Source organism: Neopelma chrysocephalum, unplaced genomic scaffold (assembly GCF_003984885.1).
Source record: "Neopelma chrysocephalum unplaced genomic scaffold, ASM398488v2 Primary Assembly neopelma1_90011, whole genome shotgun sequence".
In the NCBI taxonomy this organism is placed as follows: Eukaryota; Metazoa; Chordata; class Aves; order Passeriformes; family Pipridae; genus Neopelma; species Neopelma chrysocephalum.
The window spans coordinates 1,949-2,810 of record NW_020918892.1 but is presented as its reverse complement, the minus strand read 5'-3'; the positions used below and the strand labels follow the sequence as shown (position 1 = coordinate 2,810).

Genomic DNA, 862 nt, shown 5'->3' with positions numbered 1-862 from the left:
GTGTCCAGGTCACCTCAATTTGGGGGTCTCAGGTATCCAGGTGACCCCAAATTTGGGGGTCTCAGGTGTCCCAATTTTGAGGGTCCCAGTGACCCAAATTTGGGGGTTTTAATTGTCCAGGTGACCCCAATTTGGGGGTCTCAGGTGTCCAGGTGACCTTAAGGGACCCAAATTTGGGGTCTGGGGGGTCCAGGTGTCCTTAAAGGACACAGGTGTCCAAGTGATCCAAATTTGGGAGTTTTAAGCGTCCAGGTCACCCCAATTTCGGGGGGTCTCAGGCCTCCCGAATTCCCGAACCTTCCCAAAAAAATTCCCGGAATTGCAGGGTGTGGATCGTGGCCATGGTGGGCCTGAGCTTGGCCTGGCTGCCCGTGGTGGAGGCGGCCCGAGGGGGGAAACTCTTCGACTACATCCAGGCCATCTCCAGCTACCTGGCCCCGCCCGTCGCCGCCGTCTTCTTCCTCGCTGTCTTCGTGCCCCGCGTCAACGAGCCCGTGAGTGGCCCTGGGGGGATCCCGTGGGGGATTAATAGCTTTAATTGGCGATTAATAGCTTCTAATAGGCAATTAATAGGGGATAATTGGGGATTAATAGCTTCTAATAGGCGATTAATAGGGGATAATTGGGGATTAATAGCTTTTAATAGGTTATTATGGCTTCTAATAGGCGATTAATAGGGGTTAATAGGTGATTAATAGGGGATAATTGGTGATTAGTGGCTTCTAATAGGCGATTAATAGGGGTTAATAGGCAATTAATAGCTTCTAATAGGCAAATAATAGGGGCTAATTGGTGATTGATAGCTTCTAATAGGCGATTAATAGGGGATAATTGGGGATTAATGGGGGTTAATTGGCGATTA

General features: G+C 49.5%; 1 protein-coding gene across 1 annotated transcript in view; it reads left to right on the top strand.

Moving 5' to 3' along the window:
* Positions 1-327: 327 nt before the first annotated feature.
* The window catches only part of LOC113979851 (sodium/glucose cotransporter 2-like), a gene marked incomplete at its 3' end in the record, with an annotated part of 2,299 nt that continues 1,764 nt past the window's right edge, over positions 328-862 (top strand). The window contains exon 1 of the mRNA XM_027707127.1: positions 328-494. Coding sequence (XP_027562928.1) covers positions 342-494 — 153 coding nt within the window. The remainder of the gene's footprint in view (positions 495-862) is intronic.